Source organism: Henckelia pumila, chromosome 2 (assembly GCF_033568475.1).
Source record: "Henckelia pumila isolate YLH828 chromosome 2, ASM3356847v2, whole genome shotgun sequence".
NCBI lineage: Eukaryota > Viridiplantae > Streptophyta > Magnoliopsida > Lamiales > Gesneriaceae > Henckelia > Henckelia pumila.
Window position 1 is genome coordinate 78861779 of NC_133121.1, and position 24128 is coordinate 78885906.

The following is a 24128-nucleotide window of genomic DNA, read 5'->3' on the forward strand; positions in this document are numbered from 1 at the left end:
TTTAAATACCAAAAAATATTTTGATTATTAGTGGTCGCTCACGAAGTTCCTGCACATTAGGGTGCGTGGTATCAAAACTATCTTGATTATTAAAACAAAAAAGCCTTAATTAACTAGTGATAAGTGTATTTTATACACTTAATTTAGTTATGATTTTAATTATTAATTATTGGTTTCGAGCAGATTTATGTGGGAGTTTTGTTGTTTTTGTGCTTACAGTGAATTATTGAATGTATTGTCGAAAGAGAAGAAAAATGAGATTTAAAAAGAAAGTAATGAAAGAAAATAGAGAAAGTTGAAGAAAGAAAAGGAAACAGAAGGAACGAGAGAAAGTTTAATGGGCTTTCAAGCGGGCCTTAATTGTTAGCGTTAAAAGTTAGCGCTAAAGAGAGAATTGAAGAAGCGCTATCGCGCAGCATTCCTTGACAGATTGAGAAATAATTCTGCGAATAGAAGGCGCGCCCGCGCTGAGTCATAGAGCGCCCGCCCCGATCGCAATCCTAGAATTTTATTATTTCGGGCAATTATTCTATGGGCTTTTGAGTGGGCTTTTGTGCACGATATAAAAGGGATTCTTTGTCAGAGAAAAAAGAAAGCCTCCACACATCACATGAACGCATATCAGAGATTTGATCGTGAGATTTCTGGGAAGAAATCTGGAGCTTAATTGAAGACGGAGATCGAGAGTCCGGACACGGCATCGCATCGACGGATTTGTTTCTTACTTTTTATTTAATTCTGAATTTATGTTGAATTTTCTGAACATGTTTTATTTTATTCAGAATTTTATTATGAACTAATTTTTTAGAGTCTAGAGGTCGGACGGAACCTGGTGTAGACGCTTTCATGAATTTTTGATTTTATTGAATTGAGTTTTTTCTAGATTAATTGTTTTTTTCTAGAATTGATTGTCTTTTCAATTATCTGATCAATAATTGATTTGTTATATTTATTTAAAATCTGGCACTCGGGAGATGAGATTTTAAAAATGACCATTAGAAAATACACTGTTATTTATTTATACAGCTCAGGAGAGTGTATAATTTTAACAGAGCTTTTAAAAAGAACATTGTTTTGTGATAGATCACTGCGATAAATTCTTAATAGGGATATTGGAATTTAATTGTAGTTGATAAAAATTATTTGTTGCTCGGGAGAGGGAAATAATAAACTTAAGTGTTCTTGGCTATTAATTGAGTGGAATTCATGAAACTAAATTAATTAGGATTTATTGTTGTAGAAACCAGGTGAAATCTAAACCTCTAGACCATTTTTCTCTGATTGATTATTTCTGAAAGTTGTGTGCGTGCTATAAAATCATCTGCTTATTTTTATTTTTCTGCAAAATTTTGAGTTATTAATTTTCTAGATAAAGTTTGGACTATTTTAATTACAAGCACTGAATATTTTAATTTTACTACCTGTGGGATCGATATCTGATTTTATCACTATATTAAAACTTGACACTCGTACGCTTGCGAGGAATTTTCACAAGAAGTTTTTGGCGCCGTTGCCGGGGAGTAAATTTTGATTATTTTTTAGTCTTGTTACCAATTAGTCTAGATTTTAATTTAGAGTTTTTTTTATTTTATTTTTAAGTTACTAATTAATTTCTTTTTTTTAATTGCAGTCTATGCGACGATCTCAAAGTGCGAATTCTCTACTTTTTGGTCCGGAGATCGAGCGCACTGCACGTGCTTTAAGAAGAATTAGAAGAGACAAAATTGAGAGAATGGATGAACAAGAAGCACAACAAGCTCCTCTGGTTCCAATCAGAGACCACTTCAGATCAAAGATCCAGGCTCACTATTCTGGAATCGCTCGAGGGACCATAAACGCCAACAATTTTGAACTGAAGCCGGCGTTAATCAACATGGTTCAACATAACCAATTTAATGGGAGCACCACTTCTGATCCTCACCTACACCTACGCACCTTTTTGGAGATAACCGATACGGTAAAAATTAATGGTGTGTCTGAGGATATTATATGCTTACGCTTGTTTCCGTTTTCTCTCAGGGATCAAGCCAGAAGTTGGTTGCAATCACTGCCGCTTGGAAGTATCACTACTTGGGAGGGGATGTCAGAAAAATTTCTTGCTAAATATTTTCTTCCTGCCAAGTACAACCAGTTGAAGATAGAGATTAGCACCTTCCGGCAGATGGACACTGAACAACTCTATGAGGCATGGAAAAGGTACAAAGAATTACTTAAACATTGTCCTAACCACAATTTTGCAGATTGGGAATAGATCGAGTGGTTTTACAACGGACTGAATGCGCCTACAAGGATGAACGTGGATTCTGCTTCTGGAGGGACTATTTTTGCAAAGGACCCCGCTCAAGCCTATGATATGTTGGAGCAGATGACGATCAATAGTTTCCAATGGCCATCTGAGCGTATGGGAGTCAAGAAGCCAGCTGGAGTGTATGCAGTGGATCCTCTCACATCCATCACTGCTCAATTATCTGCACTGACTACACAGGTAGCTTCTTTGAATAAGATTAATGTTGCAGATTCAGCTGGAGTTGAAGGATCACATGCCCCAGAGCAAGTTAAATATATCAATCCTAATGGCTACAGAGGATATGGAGGCTATAGAGGTAACCCTGTCCCAAATACTTATCATCCTAGCTTGCGTAATCATGAAAAATTTTCGTATGCTAATAATAAAAATGTGTTGAATCCTCCGGGGTTCAATGGAAACAAGGATGAGGGTAAGCAGTCTTTGGAGGATGTTGTTAGTACCTTTGTGCAGGAATCAGGTAAGAGGATGGCGAGAACTGAGTCTTGCCTTGATAGCTTAGAGATGCACATGGCCAACATGGGCGCGGTGTTACAATCCATGGAGACTAGCATTGGGCAGTTGGCGAACGCACTGAAGGACAATAGCAGAGGCCAGTTTCCGAGCAACACTGAGGTAAATCCCAAGGAGCAGTGCAATGCTATTATGTTGAGGAGTGAGAAGCAAGTGGATAATGAAGTTGGCCAACTTGAGAGCGAGATTTCTGAAAAAGTTATAGTTGAAGAAAAGGAAGTTGAGGAGAAGGAGATTGAAGCTGAGCCAAAACCGATGTACAAGCCTCCTCTCCCATATCCCCAAAGGTTCAAGAAGAAGGCGTTGGATGAGCAGTTCTCCAAATTTTTGGAGATTTTCAAGAAACTTCATATCAATATTCCATTCGCCGATGCTTTGGAGCAAATGTCGAATTATGCTAAATTCATCAAAGAGGTGATGTCCAAGAAGAGGAGGTTGCTAGAGAACGAGGTAGTGAATTTAACGGAAGAGTGTTGTGCTGTGCTCCAAAATAAGATGCCACAAAAGCTGAAGGATCCAGGGAGTTTTAATATTTCTTGCACTATTGGTTCTTTTTATTTTAATAATGCACTTTGTGATTTAGGGGCCAGTATTAACTTAATGTCGTTATCTATTTACAGGGCCTTGGATTTAGGAGAGATGAAATCGACCATGATTTCATTGCAGTTGGTGGATAGGAGTATTACATATCCTCTTGGAATTATTGAAGATGTTCTCGTAAAAATAGATAAATTTATTTTTCCTGCGGATTTTGTTGTGCTAGATATGGTGGAGAATAGAAATATGTCACTGATATTGGGAAGACCATTCCTGGCCACTGCGGATACCAAGATCGAAGTCAAGAAGGGTGAATTATCTATGGGTGTGGAAGGCGAGAGAGTTATTTTCAACTTATTCACGAAAGCACCCAATCCACCCATTGAAGAATTGTGCTTAATTGAACCAGTTGTGAAGTTGGAGAGCTGTCCAAGAGCCGATTTTGAGGTTGAATCCAAGAGTAAAGCGCCAAATTTATCGACGAAGAAAACCACGAACAAAAAGAAAGCAAAATTTAAAAGGCGGTTCGTGGAATTTATTTGGCGAGTGAAAGAGAAAGGGAAGATCTAACGCCAGTGAAAGTTGGGCTGACGACTTTAAACCAAGCACTGCTTGGGAGGCAACCCAAGATTTTTTCTTTTATTTTATTTTTATTTGCTTTTATTTTCAGTTTAATTAATTTTTGTTATTTATTGTTATTTTTTTTAGTATTTTGTTATCAATTTTTGAAGCCTAATTCTTGTCAATTTTCAAATTTTTCAGGCTTACAAAAATCTGAAATTCGAGCAAGAGGAGCGCTCGCTCCTCTCCTTAGCGCGCCCGCTCAACCCCTGGAAGAAATTTAAGTTGAAGTGCGACCAAACGGCGCGCCCGCTCCATTAATCTCGAGCGCTCGCGCACTACCTACAATTCACTGATGCAATCAGGCACAAACAAGACTCCCAAGTGCGCTTCCTCCAGCGCAATCGCGCTACTCATTTGCGCAAACCTTGCGCTAACAACAATCTCCATCTGCGCAACCTCCCCTGCGCAATCGCGCATCTCCAGCTCCCATCTGCGCATCACCAAACTCTAGCGCAAACAACCTCATCTGCACTCCACCATGCGCAATCGCGCAAGTCTTCTGCACAAAATTTAAGCGCAAACAAATCACCATTTGCGCCTCTCCTTGAGCAAACGCACAGCATTCCATCTGATCCAATGCGCAAACGCGCAAATCTTGCGCTAACAACTCTCATCTGCGCAACTCGCCATGTTCCAACTTCTCCTCATCCAAACAAAATGGCGTGTCCACCAGATGCCTACACAAAGAACAATTCGCTACAAGATCCTACAGCGCACTCATCCTAGCAAGCAAATTCCAGGCTACAGCATACACTTTTTGCATTACAGCAAAACAAGCTGCTGCACATCATGAGCAATCGCGATCCTCAATTGCCCAAGGCCATGCTCGAACCAGCTGCTACATCACCTGCTCATAATCATGTGCATCTTGCCACTCCTTTCATCCATGTGCAGACACACGCATCCTCACCCCACGTCCATGTGCCAAGAAGCTACCTGAACAGCACTTGCTTCAAGCTTTATAGTGTTTCTTTAATGGCGAATACAATTCAAGCTCAAGTGCTTCTCTGTTGCTTTGGGTTTTATTTAATTTTGTGTATTATCTTATCGTGTGCATGTCTTCTTTTCAGGTTGAATTGGATGCTAAGTCGTATATCTCCACCACCTTCTCCAATGGTTGCGGTTGCGAATTATTTTCCATGAAGTTTATAATATCGAGTACTGATGCTCGGTGTCGAAGGTACGTGTCCCTTGTTCTTTTTCTTGTTTTTTTTTAATCATTAGGGACAATGATTACATTAAGTTTGGGGGGTGAATCAATGTTTGATTTAGTTGTTTGGTTGCTAGTTGATTAGTTGAGTTTTATTGTAGACTTCATGGATAATAATTTTTTGTTGAGTTTATTTGTTTAAGTGAGTTGAGTTGAGTTTTGAATTGAGTCGAGAAATAATTGGAAGCATGGCCAATGATGAAAGAAAAATTTTTTGTGTTATAACTGAAATCCATAATTGTCTAACTATCTAACAAATATTTTTGAAAAAATGGAACCAATTAGATGAACAATTTCCTATATACTCTGTGATTAATACTTGAATCTGATTTTTGAGAAATACAATCATAGATATGATTGAGGCATTGTTTAAATTTTGGGCCAGAATTTTATTGATGAAATTTATCCTTAGTTGCCCAGTTGAGCTACACTTATATGAGTACATTGAGGTACATGATCTGAAATTATTGTTGGAAAATCATCGTTTACTGCTGATGATTGTCTTTTCTGCACTGATTGAATTTTTATGATTTAATTGTAGATAGATACTTGTCTAGAACTAGTTCGAACACTCTTCGAGATGCAATACGGGAAAAACTATGATTAGGAATGATTTAGGCAATTTTTCTGAATTTGTTTGAGCCTTTCAAGCTATCTATTTTTACATGTTATCCTTAGTACCTTGTTTGAGTTTTATTAAAAATCGAATGGCATGCGTGTAAACGTGTGATAAACCCCCATTCGTCATTATTTCAAGGTCCTACATTGACTACCTGGATAGCCTAAACACTATTTCCTACCTTTAAGGGAGTAATTTGAATGCTAAAATATTATATGCTCCTAGTTTTATTTGTGAGAATGGAATGGTGTGGTGGATGAATTGAAATGAAGAAGGTAGTTATGAAAAGAAAAAGGTAGTAGAAAAGAAAAGGAGTTGAAAAAATTCGTGGTTGAAAAAATTGTGAAAAAAAGTTGTTGGTATAAAAAGAGAAAAGATGAAAGTTGAAAAAATCAATGAAGTGAAAAAAGAATAAGTGTGAAAGTATGAATGAAAGGAGTTGAAATTAGAGTTTAAGTATAAATTACTCCTTATTTTGAATTCTTATACATCATTTGTAGCCATGAGCCAGGCCTTACATTATAAGCTGATTAAATCCTATTGACCGAGTCTCAGTTGCCCAATATACTAGTGGAGAAGAGTTGCGAGAATTTAGCCTATGGACTGTTGATTGATACTTTTAATGATTATGAATTTTGATCGAAACACGCACACACTATTATTCGTTGCATTTACCTAATTAAGAGTGTTTTTGATTAATATCCTATTTTTGATCCTATGCTACCCTCAAAAGTCCTCATGATCTATAAATATGTGAATTGAACTTGGATAAGGGTGTTTTGAACGTGAGTTGCGGAGATTGTGAGTTTATGCGGTTATTTTGTTCTGGCTGAAATTTTAAGTGTTATTTGGGTGATATGATTGGATTTGAAAATTCTTAGAAATCATTGTTTATGTCATTGCTCCATAATATTTTTTGGTTATTCTTGTTGGTTGTTGGGTAGTAGTAGTATTTGGAATTTATTGGTTTTTAATAGTTTTGCTCGGGACTAGCAAAAATCTAAGTTTGGTGGTATTTGATAAGTGTATTTTATAAACTTAATTTAGTTATGATTTTAATTATTAATTATTGGTTTCGAGCAGATTTACGTGGGAGTTTTGTTGTTTTTGTGCTTACAGTGAATTATTGAATGTATTGTCGAAAGAGAAGAAAAATGAGATTTAAAAAGAAAGTAATGAAAGAAAATAGAGAAAGTTGAAGAAAGAAAAGGAAACAGAAGGAACCAGAGAAAGTTTAATGGGCTTTCAAGCGGGCCTTAATTGTTAGCGTTAAAAGTTAGCGCTAAAGAGAGAATTGAAGAAGCGCTATCGCGCAGCATTCCTTGACAGATTGAGAAATAATTCTGCGAATAGAAGGCGCGCCCGCGCTGAGTCATAGAGTGCCCGCCCCGATCGCAATCCTAGAATTTTATTATTTCGGGCAATTATTCTATGGGCTTTTGAGTGGGCTTTTGTGCACGATATAAAAGGGATTCTTTGTCAGAGAAAAAAGAGAGCCACCACACATCACATAAACGCATATCAGAGATTTGATCGTGAGATTTCTGGGAAGAAATCTGGAGCTTAATTGAAGACGGAGATCGAGAGTCCGAACACGGCATCGCATCGACGGATTTGTTTCTTACTTTTTATTTAATTCTGAATTTATGTTGAATTTTCTGAACATGTTTTGTTTTAATCAGAATTTTATTATGAACTAATTTTTTAGAGTCTAGAGGTCGGATGGAACCTGGTGTAGACGCTTTCATGAATTTTTGATTTTATTGAATTGAGTTTTTTCTAGATTAATTATTTTTTTCTAGAATTGATTGTCTTTTCAATTATCTGATCAATAATTGATTTGTTATATTTATTTGAAATCTGGCACTCGGGAGAGGAGATTTTGAATAGGACCATTAGAAAATACACTGTTAATTATTTATACAGCTCGGGAAAGTGTATAATTTTAACAGAGTTTTTAAAAATAACATTGTTTTGTGATAGATCACTGCGATAAATTTTTAATAGGGATATTGGAATTTAATTGTAGTTGATAAAAATTATTTGTTGCTCGGGAGAGGGAAATAATAAACTTAAGTGTTCTTGGCTATTAATTGACTAGAATTCATGAAACTAAATTAATTAGGATTGATTGTTGTTGAAACGAGATGAAATCTAAACCTCTAGACCATTTTTCTCTGATTGATTATTTCTGAAAGTTGTGTGCGTGCTATAAAATCATCTGCTTATTTTTATTTTTCTGCAAAATTCTGAGTTACTAATTTTCTAGATAAAGTTTGGACTATTTTAATTACAAGCACTGAATATTTTCATTTTACTCCCTGTGGATTGATATCTGATTTTATCACTATATTAAAACTTAGCACTCGTACGCTTGCGAGGAATTTTCACAACTAGACTAATAGATACTCACTTAAGCTAATTTGAGTCTAGTAATATATCTGCGTCCGTCGTCAGTCCACTGATAGCAATAGCCCCAAAAATTGGGCACAACTCTGCTACAACCCCGGCAGCGCTCCATCGCCTCCTGGCCCTCGAGAAGAATGTCTGAAAGCCCTTAAAAAATAATCAGAACGGAAGAGGAAGAGTAAATGATGCACTTTGAAATGAGGCTCTCAGCCCCTATATATAGACCAGAGATTGGATGGTCCGATCCCTTGTTTGGATTGTCCGATATCCTCCAATCAACCCCCTCTGAACACGTGTCCTATCATCAGACAGCTGGATGTCAACAGAGTTTGGATCGTCCGATCCTAGCTTCGGATCGTCCGAACTCCTTATCATGTCCAATCAAATATCTTATCCCTTATCCGTACGAAATCGGATCGTCCGATTTTAACCTTCGGATCTTTTGAATGCTTCGGAGCATCCGAACTCAAATTATGCTTCTGAATAGTTCGGATGGTCCGATCCTTTTGCATGCCTTAGTTCGGATCGTCCGAACTCCTCTCCACTTGGGATCTATTTAGGACTATTTTCGAATGTCCAGAATCCAATTTTTTACTATTTTAACCCATTAGAGAATCTCATAATCATGTTTTAATAATTCTAAACATGCTTAGTCTTTATAATTACTAGAATTGAAATCGGGTTACTACATCTTATCTGGTTTTCTAAGTATTATTAGCCTGTCTAGAGCATGGTTGGAAGTGCATAGTATTTTTAACAGTGGTTGATATCGATTTTATCCTCAGGTTTGACCTTTTGGTTGCCTACCAAAAATTGGTCTAGTTTCGCTCAAAAGATGGTGATTTCTAGTTTTCTCCGGTGAGGAAGTTCTAGCGGCAGTTGCAAGATCTGTTGGACAAAGATTTTTACCGGTCGAACATGCCTTGGATATATTCTTGAGCTTGAGCACAGCTTTTCATTTCTAGACTGACAGTCAATCTGAGTAGTCGATTCGCTCTATGGAGAATATTGATGATCAAGTGTAATTGTTCATCATGATCTAGCAAGATTGTAACAGTGATTGAACTAGTGGTGTTCAACGATAGTAGCTGAGGCCTACAGTTTTTCTGGTTCTGACAAGATTGTTGTAGACAATTTCGTGTGCTGCATGTTAGACCATTGACGTGATTAGGATTTTTGATACCAAACACAGTACTAAGATATGAGTTTCCAATATTTGAGATACCAAAAAATATCTTGATTATTAGTGGTCGCTCACAAAATTCCTGCACATTAGGGTGCGTGATATCAAAACTATCTTAATGATTAAAACAAAATAATATTAAATTTCATTTTCATTTACATAAATATTTATTATTATTATTATTATAAACACATAATATTCGCGTCCTCCCTGAGTGAACATCACTAGACACAACTCCAACTCAAATTAAAAAATAAATAATAATAATAATAATAATAACCTACACATTCAGTATGATTCACGTTATAATAAAATAATCGACTTATACAATAAATTATTACTCATTTTCAACTTTCCTGCAGATTAATGCATTTTCACGACGTCCAATTCAGGCAAAGAATTAAATGATACTAGACCGTAGCTTCTTGCGTCAACTCAACGCCCATCGTCGTCGGCGGAATAACAGCCCGGGACTGACCCTTCGTTTCCATAGGATATATCTCTAAATTAAGATGTATGATTCCATCATCGCGAAAAGTTTCAGTACTCGATATGATCGCAAACTACTGGGATGTTGTGCGTTATTCCTGTTGATCACAATTAGCATTTGCTCAACTTTCAGGCCTCATCTGCATCCCTTCACATCTAGTAAGTATATACCTTCATACGTTTCGTTTACATATTCGATCGATGCTTGTTTAATTTTGATACAAACGTGCATGCTAGCTACTTTAATTTCCCCTCCGCATGCAGTTGGTAATCTTGGTGACAACTTGCCATTGCCAGAGAATCCTACGCTTCAAACTTCCGAGCCAACAGGTAAACATTAATTAATGCACCTTTATATATATACCAACATCCACTTCAATTTAATCACCAAAGACTTTTATGTTATGATTGTTTTCTAGAAATCGAAACAAAAAAATTGGAGCCCCTATGCAGAATCTTAAAGGCAGATGCAGATGCAGATTATTGTGAGATGGAAGGAGATATAAGGGTTGACGCCAATTCCTTCACCATATTCCTTGCAACATCTCCCGAAAAAATCGCCGAAAATTCAACTGTTTCGTGGATTATACAGCCTTACCCGAGAAGGGGAATGGAAGGTGTCAAGAAATGGAATGTAAAAATTGTTGGGATCCACGATAACATTAATCCCAAGTGTACCGAAAATCATAAATCTCCTGCCATACTCTTCTCAACTGGTGGATATTCAGGAAACCTTTTCCATGATTTCGCTGATTTGATAGTTCCTTTGTACACTACTTCAATCGATTTCAAGAGGGATGTGCAGTTTCTGGCGAGTGATTACCACTCTTCTTGGCTGTCGAAATACCACGAATTACTCGAAAAGTTCACTAGACATGAGATTATGGACATTGACATACAGAAACAACAAGTGCATTGCTACAAGAAATTGATTGCTGGCCTCAACTTTCACAAGCACTTCATGATCACCCGACCTGGTCTCTCAATGACCAACTTCAGACGACTAATTTGCGAAACGTATTCCCTGGAGAGAACGCGGGATATGTCCACTCTGAACATAACAAGTAAGCTGGGAGATAACGTGACAAGGTCGAGGCCGCGGCCGCCACGTGTCATGATCATAAAGAGGAACGGCAGAACACGAGTCATGATGAACCATGATGAAGTCTCTCGAGCAGCAAGCGAGCTAGGGTTCGAGGTCGTTTTGGCGGAGCCAGAAAAATGGACTAATCTATCAAGATTTGCACGTCTGGTGAATTCGTGCGACGTGCTGATGGGAGTACATGGAGCTGGTTTAGCCAACTTGGTTTTCTTGCCTGAAAACGCGGTCGTGATTCAAGTGGTTCCGTTCGGGGATATACGGTGGCTTGCTAAAGCTACTTTTGGAAACCCTTGTGGTGATATGAAGTTGAAGTACTTGGAATATGAGGTAGGAGTGGAGGAGAGTTCATTGAGGTTGAAATATTCGAGGGAAGATCCAGTTTTCACAGATCCATCGTCCATTCATAGAAAAGGATGGAATGAACTGAGTTCCATTTACTTGGAAAATCAGAATATTACCATTGATATTGGCAGGTTCCAAAGTAAATTAGTTGAGGCACTCAAGCTTCTAAGTCCTTGAATGATAACATTTTCTTTTATCGATATCAAAATGTAAACATTATAGTGATTCGAGAAAGGATTTCAGTGATGAATTACAAATTACTACAATCATGAGTACATTTTAAATCCATATATAACAAGTATTGAGCTTTCATAAATTGGTATGGTGGATTTAAAATAAAAATCCACTTCAATGTTGTGCATGTCAAAGAATTTGAAATTCATTATCTCAAAATTCATTAATCCAAACACAACCATATAGGTCAATTGCCCACCTAAAAATTTTAACCACAAAACAAATTATTTAGGGAAAATTGTTTTTTTTTGTCATGTATGTTTGTCATTTTGCAATTTCAGTCTCTTATATTTTCAGATTTCAGTTTTAGTCTGCTATCTTTATTTTTTTTGGCAATTTTAGTCTTTTTTCCGACGTGGCGTTGACGTGACACCAATTCAGTGCTGATATGAAGCTGACCTGTACAGTGTCACGTAAGCATTTTCGAATAAAAAGGACCAAAATGGCCAAAATCGAAACATGCAGGACTAAAACTGAAATATGAAAATATAGAGGACCAAAATCGCAAAGTGACAAACATACAAGACCAAATTTGTAGTTTTTCCAATTATTTACGACCATCTTTTGAATCCTATAACATTAATTATTGATGTCTTTATGTGTGTATAAGTTATGATAAAAATTGTTTCTGTTTACACTTGGATTCATGGATTTAATTTGAGGGGAGATATTTGATTTGTGGAAGGATTTGAGGGATGAATCTTGCATGTATTTAAACGGCCACAATTACTATTATTGAAAATTGTATAACTTTCTACGGACTGGAATAATGAGATTCACTTTAATTTTGTACATCAAAGATTTTAACATTCATTAATCCAAACACACCATCAGGTCCTCTCTAATCAAGTCAATTAAAAGTGAACAACAAAAAATAAAATTGAAATAATATCTTGAGTTTACTTTGATATTCGTGTCTTTGCTTTTACTAAATATATAACTTGCTCCTTTTCCACGCTCAAATATATTATATTATTTTAATTGTTGTCCCCTAGACGGAACATTAAGAATCCTTTATTATTTAATTAATCTGATTTAGTAAATGTGGAGCATAATTATTATCTTGACCCAAATTGGGCACACACTATGTTGCACATGGAGTTTTACTCCAAGTACCAGCATAGTCCATAGATTAATATGGGGTTCACTTGTTTAAGGGTTGTTGTTTCACCAGATGTGTTATATCATGTCCTGATTTTTACAACGTGACATCGACAACATAATCAAAGTCATGGTTAAAACTTTTAATAATGTCAACGGGTATAAAATCTCGGAAAAAAATTATGTGAGAACTAGATAATTTAGCTTAAAATAACTAGTGCAGTTGAGAAAACTAAAAAAAAATAACTGGTCACTTGAACTAAAGAAAACTGGACCGGTTGATGAAACCGAAATTGAGGAAATTAGAACTGCAACTGAATAAGTTGAGAAAATAGGGAGACTAAACTAGAACTGACCCAGTTGAGCAAAAAGGGAAACTAAACTGACTGACAGAACTTAAGTTGAGTAAAGAAAAATTGACTAAACTGAACTGGAAAGAAACTGATCATGTTAATCAGTTAAGGAAACTAGACCAATTGAGGAAACTGGATCAGTTTAGGAACAAAGGAAAAGTCTCCAGTCGGGGAACAAAAGTTGTCAAGTTCCAATCCGTAACAGAAAACAGATAGTCTGGGATTTTGTAACCGACAAATTAATTCAGAATCAAGGTAATTCAAAGGCATCAAATGGTGTGTAACAGTCGGATTTGAGCCTATAAATAGCACTCAGATTTTCGATTAATGGTTACACAATTTTTGAGCAAAAACACAACATAATGAGTTCGAGCATTCAGTTGAGCGAGAGAGTAAAGCGTAACGAGCACGAAATTATCCGGTTGAGCTACTATTGAATTCAGTTAGGCCTGGGAAAACTAACTTCAAGAACAACCGAAATAGATTTAGCATCAATTCTAAGTGGGCTTTTCGATTTCAAACTGATAACCTACATTAAAACTTATTCCAGTGTGATATTGTGTTCAAAATCCTGCTTTCCGAAACTGAATTACCGGTTTCTGATTTTCGATACACTGAATCTTGTCAACTGGTGGTAGGAATATATATCTGATTACTGGCCTCACCCTTTAGAGAATTATCATATAATAGACTGATATATGTTAGCCACTAACTTCATAAGTCATTTTTAGTGGATAAAACTGATTTATGTTATTACTGATGAATACCGAATATGTTATGATATGTTATGTTATGATATTTTAATGTATATGAGACTGATGTTTAAAATAATTTTAAAAGTTGGGATGATTCTCCCATTTAATGAGTGACACTCATATCACTCACTCAGCCAAAAACATCTGAGATAAGACCGAAGAATAAATAGAATATGATGAGCAAATTCAATTCCGGGGGTGGTTGATGAAGAATCAAGATTACCGTTTTTTAGTTCTGCTTAGTTTATTATTATTCTGTCCGCTGCATTAAGACTTTGTTATCTATTCAGTTCTTAAATCGACTCATGTTATTTGTTTAAGCATTGTAAAGACAGTGTAAATTTAGTTTATGAATGACAATGTTTTTCAGTTTCATGAATGAATAGACTGATTTTTTTTTAGTTTCTGAAAACGGAGGTTTGTTATTTTTGAATTGATGTTCGAGAACAACGTCGATGTCAACCAACCCCAATTTCGGGCGTGACATTGAAGTGGTATCAGAGTCAACCTCTCTTAGTAGGGTATGGTTCGGGGATGAACCATTCGAAAGCTGGTGGGTATGTGATGCCCGGGGCTAATAAGAGGGCAGGGAGTGCTTGTCGGTGCCAAGTGGTTTCATGGACAATGAACGGCTCCTGGCATACTTCTAGGCAAAGGGAGACATGAATGAACCGATCTCATGCCGAAATGAGAGAGATTCTGATAGTGTGTTAGGTATAGGACTGCATGGTTGAGGAGGGATTAAAAATATTTGATAGGTACTACTCATATCAAGAAGGTGCTTCTTCTTTTTGGGAACTCATCACATAAGAACTCCAAAGTTAAGCGTTCTTAACTTGGGAAAATTATAGGATGGGTGAACCCTCGGGAATTTTCTCAGAGACCCGTCTTGATACAGAGAGGACAATCTTCGAATCTGGGGCATTACAGTTGGTATCAGAGCGAACCAGGCTTCATAAACTAAGGGAAGCCAATATTCGAAAGCAATAGAAAAACTAAGTATTCTATAGCCTGACTGAAACTGAATATGAAAACATTAGAGAACTAAGTTCATTTTGATAGCCTAACTGTAAGACCCGAAAATATTAAATTATTAATTATAGGATTTGAGAATTAAATTCCGAGAATTCTTAAATTAAAAGAATAAATATTCGATTTGAATATTTATTGAATTTAAGATTAAATTCCATGTTTCGGAAATTAATATGATTGATTTTGATGATGCAACCCGATTAGGGATTGATTTGCAAATATCGAAGTTTGAAGGGCTAAATTGCAAAAGGCCGGGATTATTTGATTAATCCGAATTTATTTCATTTTAGTCCGAGTATATTTAATTTGGGAATATTTAGAGTTTTGATTTAAATTCTAATATTCTTAAATTATTTAGGATTGAAATTGAATTAAAAAGAAGGCTGAGGACTGAATTGCAATTTATGAAGTTTTAGGGACTAAATTGCAATTATATCTATACATATCCGCATTATTAAGATATTAATTGATTGTATGCGTGTATTCTTAGCATGACACTTCAGAAAATGGAGCAGAGAGCCGAGACCATCTTCTGTTTCTTCATTTTCATTTGAATTGACAATTTTCGAAACCCCATAACTTTTGATCCGCTCGTCCGATTTCAATTCCGAAAAGTGTTCTGGAATCCTTGCGACGAGGACTTCGATTTGATGTAAGTATTATGAGGTTTCTGTTATGTTTCGAAATCAGGTTATTGGAAAGATTAGACGTGGAGTTTGAATTTCAATGTTTGATGGTTTATATCTTTTCGTATCGACGTCGAATTGGTTATTTGAAGTCGTAGGAATTTGAATGAAGTCTTACATCATGTATCTCGACTTTATATTGCTGATATGCTGGGAATATGATGTTAAGTAGCTGATATGGAATGATTATTGTTGATAATAATATGGAAATGAAGTTGATACCGAGTCGATTATCGATTTTCAATCGTTACTCCGCCGAACTTGAGAATTGAAGCTGTTTTGCTAGTTGATTATGGAACTGAACTATTAGTGAAGATGTTAGGATGTTGTATCCATTTGATTCTTCAATTTACTAATAGTATTGATGACGAACAACTCAAAAATTTTGCATTCGAATGACGAACAAGTGAGAGAGGTTTGAATCATTCTTGTTGAGGATGGAATGATATTCGTGAGCTGATTTTGAGTTGAATATGAGATGAGTTATTTGTTGATATGTAGAATTTGTTATCATTCCATTTCAGATTTATATTGAGGTTTGACAACTCGAGAATGACGCTATGGAAATGGAAGCTGAAAGCTCAAAGTTCAATGGAAGATTGACGTGTGCCTTTGAGTTGATGTTGAATATACAATTGTGTGATGATGGTTCAGATATGGAACATCGCCAACTCGAGAATGAAAGGTATAAGACGATATCGAGATTCAGGACTATGATACTCGAGATTGATGAATCTTGAGTAGTCCGCCAAATCACATACTTGTTATGTTTTATTTTGGAATGATAACTTGTTATTGTTTTTGTTGATCCATCACAGGTAGTGGATCTTTATTTAATTATGAGATGAGATGAGATATGAATTGATTCTTTGCCAAGGTCGGATAGGACCTTATTTTCTAGTCTGATGAGACGACGATAGATGGATATACATGTCAAGATCGGATACGAATCTTGATGGCAACGAAATGATAAGAATCAATTCTTGAGATAGCGCGCTATAGAAATTCGAAGAATAGATTGAGAGATTTTGATGTTTATATCTTGAATCGATATATGCGTTAGTTACTCTACTTGTTGAGTTGATATGATTTTTTTAACGCTTTATATATCGATTATACTGAGAATTATATTCTCATCGGAGTTTATCGGGCTATTGTCTTGTTTTGTATATGTGCATGACATCAGGTGGGGCAAGAGCTTGTCGGTGATGACGTGATAGCTCACGAGAGAAGATTAGTACGTGAGGACTCGGGTTTTAAGCTGAGATAGCATCAAACTTAGTAAAGAACTTTAGATTTGAAATTCGTTTATAACATGTTGAATAGCTTGTTGATATGTATCTTATACGCTATTCAATGGATGTATTAAATGCATGAATTGATGCTTATAGTTTTATACATGTTGATATGCATGTTTTAGAATTGATATACCATGATTTGAAGTGGTTTTGAATGCTTGAGATTTAGTGTGCAAAGTTTGACAGCAATTGAAGTTTGCTGTTTTTTTTTTTTGGAACAAGGCACCAGGATCGATCCTGGAAACTTGTAGGATCGATCCTGGCACAAGAATTGATCTAGGCAGAAACTTGCATAAAGTCCCAGGATCGATCCTGGATTTTCCCAGGATCGATCCTGTCCACAATTTTTAAAAAAAAATAAATTTTTTTTGTGCCTTGCTTTGATTATTCTTTTAAATGATTAGATGAATTGTGTTTTAATCTTTGTTTGCCTTATGATGAGATTAGCAACCCGAGGTCTCCACAATAGGTGGTATCAGAGCATAAGGTTCTGGACTGAGATAGAAGCTGAGCGGGGTAGAGTGAGACACATGAATTTATAGTATTGCATGATTATGCATTACTCGATTCGATGACATGATAAATTGCATGTGAGCATGATCTACTTTAGAAATTCAACTACCTAATTTACTGATTTGTAAATTTTTGAATTTCTTACTGTTTTGTTATAAGATTTTCCCCGGGTGATGTAAGCACCCAGAATCAAAGAGAACAGTGTTCTTTGGGTGTTGTAAGCACCCCAGACTGACAGAATAGTATGGCCAGACTGAACAGAATGGTGTGGTCAGATTGAACAGAACAGAACGGTATTGCTCAGCTGAATGAAGTACCTCTGATTGAATAGAACAGAATATCAGCAAATGAATAGATGATGTTGCAGGTAATAGTTGGCTTGAAGAACTTGACCAGTTGTTCAATATTGGAAAGATTCAGATGAATATCGGATCAGATTGATTGCATACCAACTTCGAAACCTAGCAATCAGCTGATGAATTTTGATGAAGAAATGATGAGCAGGCAGAGGTATATTGATTGTTGGTAATTGCTTAGAATATAATTTTGTTTATATTTCTTTGCCGAAACAGATAGAACTGATGATAAAAAGAATAATATACTAATCAAAAGAAGAGTAATTTGAATATTGAAGCATGTATTACTAGATTTCAAGTCTACTATGATTCTCTGAATTGTAGATGATGATAATGAAACTCAAGATTGAGTGTTTTTATTAATGGCTTGAATTCGAAGATTATGTCTGAATACATGTTGACGACTGAAACATTTATGAAAGACATAGCCCCGTCTAAGAGAATTGAAGCAGAATGATGAGTTAAGAAAATGAAATTTGTAGAAATGCAAGAGTAGGTGAGATACTCACAACTTTATCTACAATTTTATTTCAGAACAGATATGAAGTGAACGATATGAAAGTAATTCTTTAACTCTAGTAGACCGATACAGATGTGTTTGGATCTGAATGCAGAATATGTTAGAGATTACTACACTTATTTTAGAGGGGGATATTTGAACAAGCAGTGTAACGACATTTCAAGTTGAGGTGCTAGAATATGTTAGAAGCAAATCCGATTTAGAGAAAAAAAAAATTTGAATGAAGAACGGTTCCAGAAGTATATAGAGGATCAGAATGAAATTGCACCTGAGAATGAAATTTCAGGTAACAGATTTATTTTGTTTTGACCTGTTTATTATTGGTGCCATAGATATATGGTAGATGAAAGCTTAGTATATGATCACATCTGTATCAGAAAAGAGAATTTGTGAATTGAACTGAAGACTGGAACTACTGAATTTATGAAATAAGACTGAACATGATTTTTCTTCGAAGAAATGAAACTGAAAATGATTGTGTTCGTATTTGAGATATCTGTTTATGTTGCATGATAGATGATGATGCAATAATCGAATACAGATTAGCAGAAGAATTAATAATAAGAAGCGATGAAATTAGATCAGTAAGAACATAATGTGCATATGAATATGATGATATGATATAGAATCTCGAATTAAGATTCTGTGATTTCGGTTTGATATATGATGTTTGATTACAGAAATATTCTGAAATCAGTATATTCGATGCACTAGATATGTTCAAGATCTAAATCAGCATTTATAGGTATGCTAATGAATAGAGATTACAGATATATTCCAGTAAGACTTTGACTTTAGTTTAAGTTGTGAACTGGAATTCAATAGCGAATTGATGAATTGATGAATTTATGAATTACCGACTTGATGAGATTATGAACGGAATATTGATCTTGAGGTTTAGAAGATAGATGATGATATGAAAATCAGTTACAGATGAGTCTTTTCTTTGATTATGCTGAATCGATTACATCAATTGGAAATATGATTCTTGAAATGATTGAATATTGGTTGGCTCTCATGGAACATTGCTTTTGTATAGAGCCTGTGTTCATTCACTCATTCGGAGTTATGCGATGCAAGTGAGTTGTTTTCACTGTGCCGAGTTTGTTATCCAGAAGTTTTGATTTTTGGATGACCTTGAATAAGGGATTTTCTCAATCTTGATTTATTTCTTTTGATTTTGAGAATTATTGATCCTTTGATGATATTTCAGCGTATTTTAAGATTGTGGCTCGTAACTGATAGAAGAATTTGAATATGATCCATGATATTTGGGTTAGATGATATGAATGGTTAGTATTTTGGAGATAGAAATGAGGAATGAAATAGGCATCCGATGAATTGATTCCAGATTTCTGTGTAGTCTGGTTTGAATAGTTAGACGAATATATCACCAATCAGAATAATTTTTTATTTGAAATAAGCCAAATCTGTTCAGAAGATGAAAGAAACACAGAAAGTAAACTGAAGCGATGAGAATGCAGTAATGAATGCTAGAATGAGATATGACTTGAAGCCTCCGATCAGAATGAATGAATTCTGTTATGATGGATTAGCTGATTGTGCTTGATAGTTTCGAAAAAGAAATATCAGATTTTGAAGAAAATGCACAACAATGAATTTAAGATTCATCCAATAATTGTTTTATCAGAAGATAAAGCAAGTAGAGGTAACAGAATTAGTACGTTTTTGAAGTTAAACGTACAAAGAGTTTCTGATGAAGTTGAAAATCATTGATTAGATTAGTTCAGTGAGATTTTAGAAACTCCATAATTGTTATAAGATCATGATGTGAAAGAGTATCTTGCGAAACTACCATGACGAAGCAGTGTATATGATGTAAACAGGTGGTAGTTATGAACAGATTGATTGAAATACTGTATATGATGATCTGTTTGTACGATTAAATCACTGAATTGTGATTGAAATTATTGCAAGAGGTCACAGTAAGCCAAGAATTATTGTTTCAATTGAGACATTAGGTTTACGAGTAAATTGTAATACAGACGATCAGAATGCTCTGAGTACTTTGTGGATGTGAAAGTACAAGATGTTATTCTTGAATTGAAGAATAGTCAGAGTAGATAAATCGAATTTCGAGAATGAATTATATCTGACATGATACCGATTATTAACAGCTCTGAATATTTTGAAATCTGTTAATACAGCCTGTTATTTTATGAATAATAGATAGTATGAACAGACTAATCAGAATTTCAGAATACGCTGTATGAGATATAATACAGATATGAACAGATAACTGTTAAGAAGATAAAGATATGATGAAATTGCAGGAATGAAGATAAAGACTTTAGATTTATGAGATAGAATGTGGCATTGATTGATGTTCTGAGTCTCGGTTATATGTGATTGCATTATACCATTTTTCGATTGATGGATTATCTGAGTTGATTTTTCAGATGTTGAAAATATTCTCAGAACTTTAATACCTGATTCGGTATTAATTGATTTGATGTATTGCCACTTGATGATTATAATTCCTGTAGCAGCTCGAATTGATTTTGAGATTGTACTTTGACGATATGATGAGAAGAAATCAGATTTCTTTGTGTTGAAATGATACTACAGACGTATATGATATCAGATCAGACATGATTTGCCTACATCAGATCAGATTTGATTTGAGGAACACAAAGATGATGAATCTGAATTTGTACGAAGTGAAAACAGAAAAGAAGAAACAGAGTAAACAATTGAATGATAGATATAACTTTTGAAGCTGAAACTGAAACATCATTCAATTCAGAACTGAGACAGAGCAGAGTTGGGTTACAGATTCAGAATATGAATGAGAATACTAATTTTGAAGCGATGAACTGAATAACAGCATAGAATTGATATATATTCTATGCAGAGAATGGAAGAATATAGAGAAAGAAACAAGTCGTCACTGAAGCTGAATTTCACTGACTGAGATGTCAGATAGAATTGATGATTTGATTGAATGATTTATTCTTATCAGCTTGATATGATGGATCTGATTTGTTCCACGTATATAAGTGAAGGAAGTATCAGAAGATTCTTCCTATGTACTTTAATTAGATGAGATAGATATCGAAAAGATTTTTAGTTAAGTCGATTATTCGACAAATCTTTGATTGAAGAAAGAAACAACTCAGAACGAATTCTTTTCAATTACGTAAAGTACAAGAGAATGGAAGCAGATTCGAAGAAAGAATCTAATAAGACATGAAGAGATGGGATACGAAGTTTAGAGTTATATGATTGAAGTGATAATAACTCCAGATAATTATTCAGTCTATTAGATTGAATAGTTCGATTAATGTGATTTCGAGGACGAAATCATTTCTTAGAGGGGAAGAATTGTAAGACCCGAAAATATTAAATTATTAATTATAGGATTTGAGAATTAAATTTCGAGAATTCTTAAATTAAAAGAATAAATATTCGATTTGAATATTTATTGAATTTAAGATTAAATTCCATGTTTCGGAAATTAATATGATTGATTTTGATGATGCAACCCGATTAGGGATTGATTTGCAAATATCGAAGTTTGAAGGGCTAAATTGCAAAAGGCCGGGATTATTTGATTAATCCAAATTTATTTCATTTTAGTCCGAGTATATTTAATTTGGGAATATTTAGAGTTTTGATTTAAATTATAATATTCTTAAATTATTTAGGATTGAAATTGAATTAAAAAGAAGGCTGAGGACTGAATTGCAATTTATGAAGTTTCACGGACTAAATTGCAATTACATCTGTAACGCCCCGTTTTTATCTTAAATGAGTTTATTTGAGTTAATCGGAGATTGCAGAGTTCACGAGCCGACTTGATTTTGATCAGGGTCCTTTTTGCAAAAATTGGATTTTTCAGGGACTAAAACGCAAATAGTGGATTTTATATATTATCTACTCAACTTTTTACTTTTCTCTTTAATCCTTCTCCTTCCTTAGCAGGCTCCTCCTCCATTGAAACGCCCCATCACCTTTTCAAGCTTCTAGATTTCAGTCCGAGCTCGATCCGGCCGTTGGAATTTATTTCTGAAGGCAGATTATCGATCACTACAGTGAGAGCTCTGTTATATTGTAAGTTCTTCTACGATCGGATGCATTCTAGTTTTTGGATGTTGTTAGAATCGTTTGAGATTCGAGTATGTTGTTCTAGACAGAGTTCTGATCGTTTATTATCTGTCGGTTTTGAATTAGAGCGACGTTCGGATTTGTTATGATTTTGGAAGCCATTTTCGAAAATGTGGATTTTGAGATTGATGGGTTTGCCTTGTTGTTGTTGTTTTGAGCATTGATATGAGGTTATATCAGTATTGAACTGCTGTCTGCGTTGTCGGTTTATTCAGTTATAGCCGTTATGCCGTCGGTTTGAGTTTTGGAGATTTGAACCATTTTTGAAGTTGTTGAACTTGGCTTGTAAGTCGATCATGATAATTGATCTTTGATTTGTATCTGAACAGATTCGTTGGAGTTTGTCGAGCCCTGTGTTAGCAGCATTTTGATCGTCAAGAGTTTGATGAAGATCGGTAAAGAGATTTCCTTGAACCGTTGTTTGTTGTTTAGGTTGTATAGTTGTTGATACAATCTTTTGTTGTAGCTTGTCCGGAGTTGGATCTACGACATTGAAAGGTAAAAGCAGTCATCGTAGCGGGATAGCATACTCGGGACAGTTGGTTCTTGAGTTTCCCTTAAAATCACATATTGCATCGATACTGGTTCTAGTTTATGAAACCTGTATTTTGTTGATTATTTGAATGAATTATATGGCTAAGTTCCTTTTGTTCCCATATGCATTCATATTGAGCCAGCACTATTGTTTCGATGGGCAGAACAGCCCTTTTGTTAAACGTTTGGGAGCTATATTCGAGTGGCCTAGGACGTAGTCGTTGCGCCTAGTGCTAGCATACTCATTATAGTTGCTCAAAGTCTAGAGAAGTGGGATACGTGGCACCACCTCGATTGGGAGAGTCGATGAGTCGTCACGTGATCTCATCCTCGGGATCCCAAAAGCACAGCAGCAATCCTTTGTTTATCAGATTTGATATCCCGGTTTAAAGACATGCATTTCATTACGTTGCTATTGATTGTGTTGTTGTCTTGGAAGCATGTTTATTGTTGTATTACTTGATATGTTGCTTTTACTGGGATTATCATTCTCACCGGTTATCCGGCTGTTGCTTTGTTTTGTATGTGTACTTGGCAACAGGAAGGGCAGGATCAAGTCAGCATAGACCTGATAGCGTCCAGAGCAAGAGATAGAAGTGAGACTCGTTTAGAAGTCGAATCAGCATGTCAACCTAGTTATGTTTTGCGAACATGTTTAGTCATTCGAACTTCTCGTAATTGTTTTGTAAGCAATAATCAATGTAGGTACTACCGTATTGAATGTTTCTCTTCCCTAAACCTTACTTGTATTGTTATTGGTATGTCAAATACTCTTAATGCAAGTGTTTAGGTTTTGATTGAGTTTATTTCAGTGCCTTAACTTTTCTGGGCGAGGGGATGGCGCGGGCGCGCGGCCTCTTTGCGAGGTATGGGCGCGGGCGCTCTAGTTTTTGCGCAGCATAAGCGCGGGCGCGCTGCCTTAGGCGCGGGCGCGCGAGCCTCCTTTTAAAAAAAATATATTATTGGGTTCTTGTTTACATATCGCTTGTTGTCTAATATTAGTTGATTAGAAACGAGGTCTCACATTAAGTGGTATCAGAGAGATAAGATTCTTGGTCGAACTAGAGTGAGCGGGTAGATCGAGTCTGCGTGTATTGGCTCCTCGCATGTGTTTGAATTATTTTAACTGTGTACTTAATTCCATGCGAGCATGCTTTATTATTGAGAATTATTGAATTACATGGTTATGTGATTTAATTTATAAAGCATGATCTACTTGAGATATAACTGTTTCTGTTATCGACTGGTATCCGGTATTCCAAGCGGTTGTAAGGGCACTGATTGT

At 35.6% G+C, this 24128-nt stretch overlaps 1 protein-coding gene across 1 annotated transcript; it reads left to right on the top strand.

Moving 5' to 3' along the window:
• Positions 1-9856: 9856 nt before the first annotated feature.
• On the top strand, positions 9857-11510 carry LOC140877773 (alpha-1,3-arabinosyltransferase XAT3-like). The gene is made up of 3 exons (XM_073281350.1): positions 9857-10048; positions 10154-10219; positions 10309-11510. The coding sequence occupies exons 1-3, from the start codon at positions 9913-9915 to the stop codon at positions 11508-11510; spliced, it is 1404 nt and encodes a 467-aa protein (XP_073137451.1). The 5' UTR covers positions 9857-9912.
• Positions 11511-24128: the final 12618 nt, after the last annotated feature.